The 1,395-nt window shown below is 44.0% G+C and overlaps 1 protein-coding gene across 1 annotated transcript in view; it reads left to right on the top strand.

Moving 5' to 3' along the window:
• The window catches only part of TPST2 (tyrosylprotein sulfotransferase 2), a 20,355-nt gene that overhangs the window by 8,977 nt on the left and 9,983 nt on the right, over positions 1 to 1,395 (top strand). Inside the window, exon 3 of the mRNA XM_008578287.1 lies at positions 634 to 832. Within this exon, the coding sequence (XP_008576509.1) occupies positions 634 to 832 (199 nt within the window). The remainder of the gene's footprint in view (positions 1 to 633; positions 833 to 1,395) is intronic.

The raw sequence follows: 1,395 nt of genomic DNA, 5'->3' as shown, positions 1-1,395 counted from the left end.
TTTTTTTTTTGGCTACTGGCCAGTATATAGGTAGGTACTATTATCATTCCCATGTGTAGATGAGGAAACAGGCTCAGAGGGGTGAAGTAACTCCCAAAGCCACACAGCTGGTGTTGGTACAGCAGACATTTGAGCCCACGCAGTCTGGCTCCTGAGTCTGCTCTTAATTGCATTTCTATTTAAATCACAGGAAAAGAATTTAGAGGGTATACTCCAAAATGCTAAGACTGGGTACCTGTAGGAAGCTGATAGACTGGCAGTGGTGACCACAGGGACTTTTAGTCTTAGCATTAGTGTTTTATATTTTTTTCAAGGAAGAAATATTCATGTTAGTCATATACATAAAATACTATTTTTTAAAAAAGAGAAGTCAAAGAAGCAGATTTTATGTACCAATAGTATGTACTGCTAGTACTTTCTTCTGACTTGCCACCACATGCTTTTATCCCCATTGCACAGAGGAGGTGTGATGAGGCAGAGTGACTCACCTGCAGTCTCATCATTGCTGGGTGCAGAACTGGGCAGAGCCCAGGTCCCCCACCCATTCCCACTGCTTCAGAGTGGCTGAGCAGAGAGCCCACCAGGCTCTATCTAGGTCTGCCCTGCCCCATCTAGCCTGTCCTTTCTCCCCAGGATCGAGCGGTCCACAGACCAGGTCATTAAGCCTGTGAACCTAGAAGCTCTCTCCAAGTGGACTGGCCACATCCCTCGGGACGTGGTCCGGGACATGGCCCAGATTGCCCCCATGCTGGCTCGACTTGGCTATGACCCCTATGCAAATCCACCTAACTACGGCAACCCCGACCCCATCGTCATCAACAACACACATCGGGTGAGTGTGAGAGATGTGCTCTTGGGGCTTAGCAGAGGTGGAAACTCCAGCTACCTAAAAAAACATTCAGTCTCTTGATTCCTGAGCATCTGGTTTGTTTCTATCTGATGGACATGGTGAATTGTATGACTGCTAATATTTCCATTTTTGCTTGGGCTGCCAGGATGCTCAAGGCCAACTGGTAACCTCTCATATTGTAACATCTAACAGCAGGCCCACTTGTACACTAATTTCATCTTAGTTCTCTACTCTTATTTTTCTTCTTCCCCCTTATTTCCCTCACTATTTGTTTGTTTATCTGTTTGTAAAGTACTGCAAGTCCTTGTTGAGAGTGGGCATAAATAAATGATTGGTCCCTCTATTATTCCCATCAGGATTAATGTTGATTTCTTAGACAAACATGAGTTTAGAGCAGTGTAAATGACTTTTTAAGTTCTCTTTAGTTAAGGTGGTCAAGGGAAATGACTTTGACGAGATATTTTTGAAGTGTTACAGCAGGCAGATGCTCGCTGGGTAAAAGAACAGTTAATAACTTCATGATTTATGTGTTGCTGTTATAGCTT

This window comes from Galeopterus variegatus, unplaced genomic scaffold (assembly GCF_000696425.1).
Source record: "Galeopterus variegatus unplaced genomic scaffold, G_variegatus-3.0.2 Scaffold1656, whole genome shotgun sequence".
Taxonomy (NCBI): Eukaryota; Metazoa; Chordata; class Mammalia; order Dermoptera; family Cynocephalidae; genus Galeopterus; species Galeopterus variegatus.
Note: the sequence above shows the minus strand (reverse complement) of the source record. Positions and strands in the feature narration are given on the sequence as shown.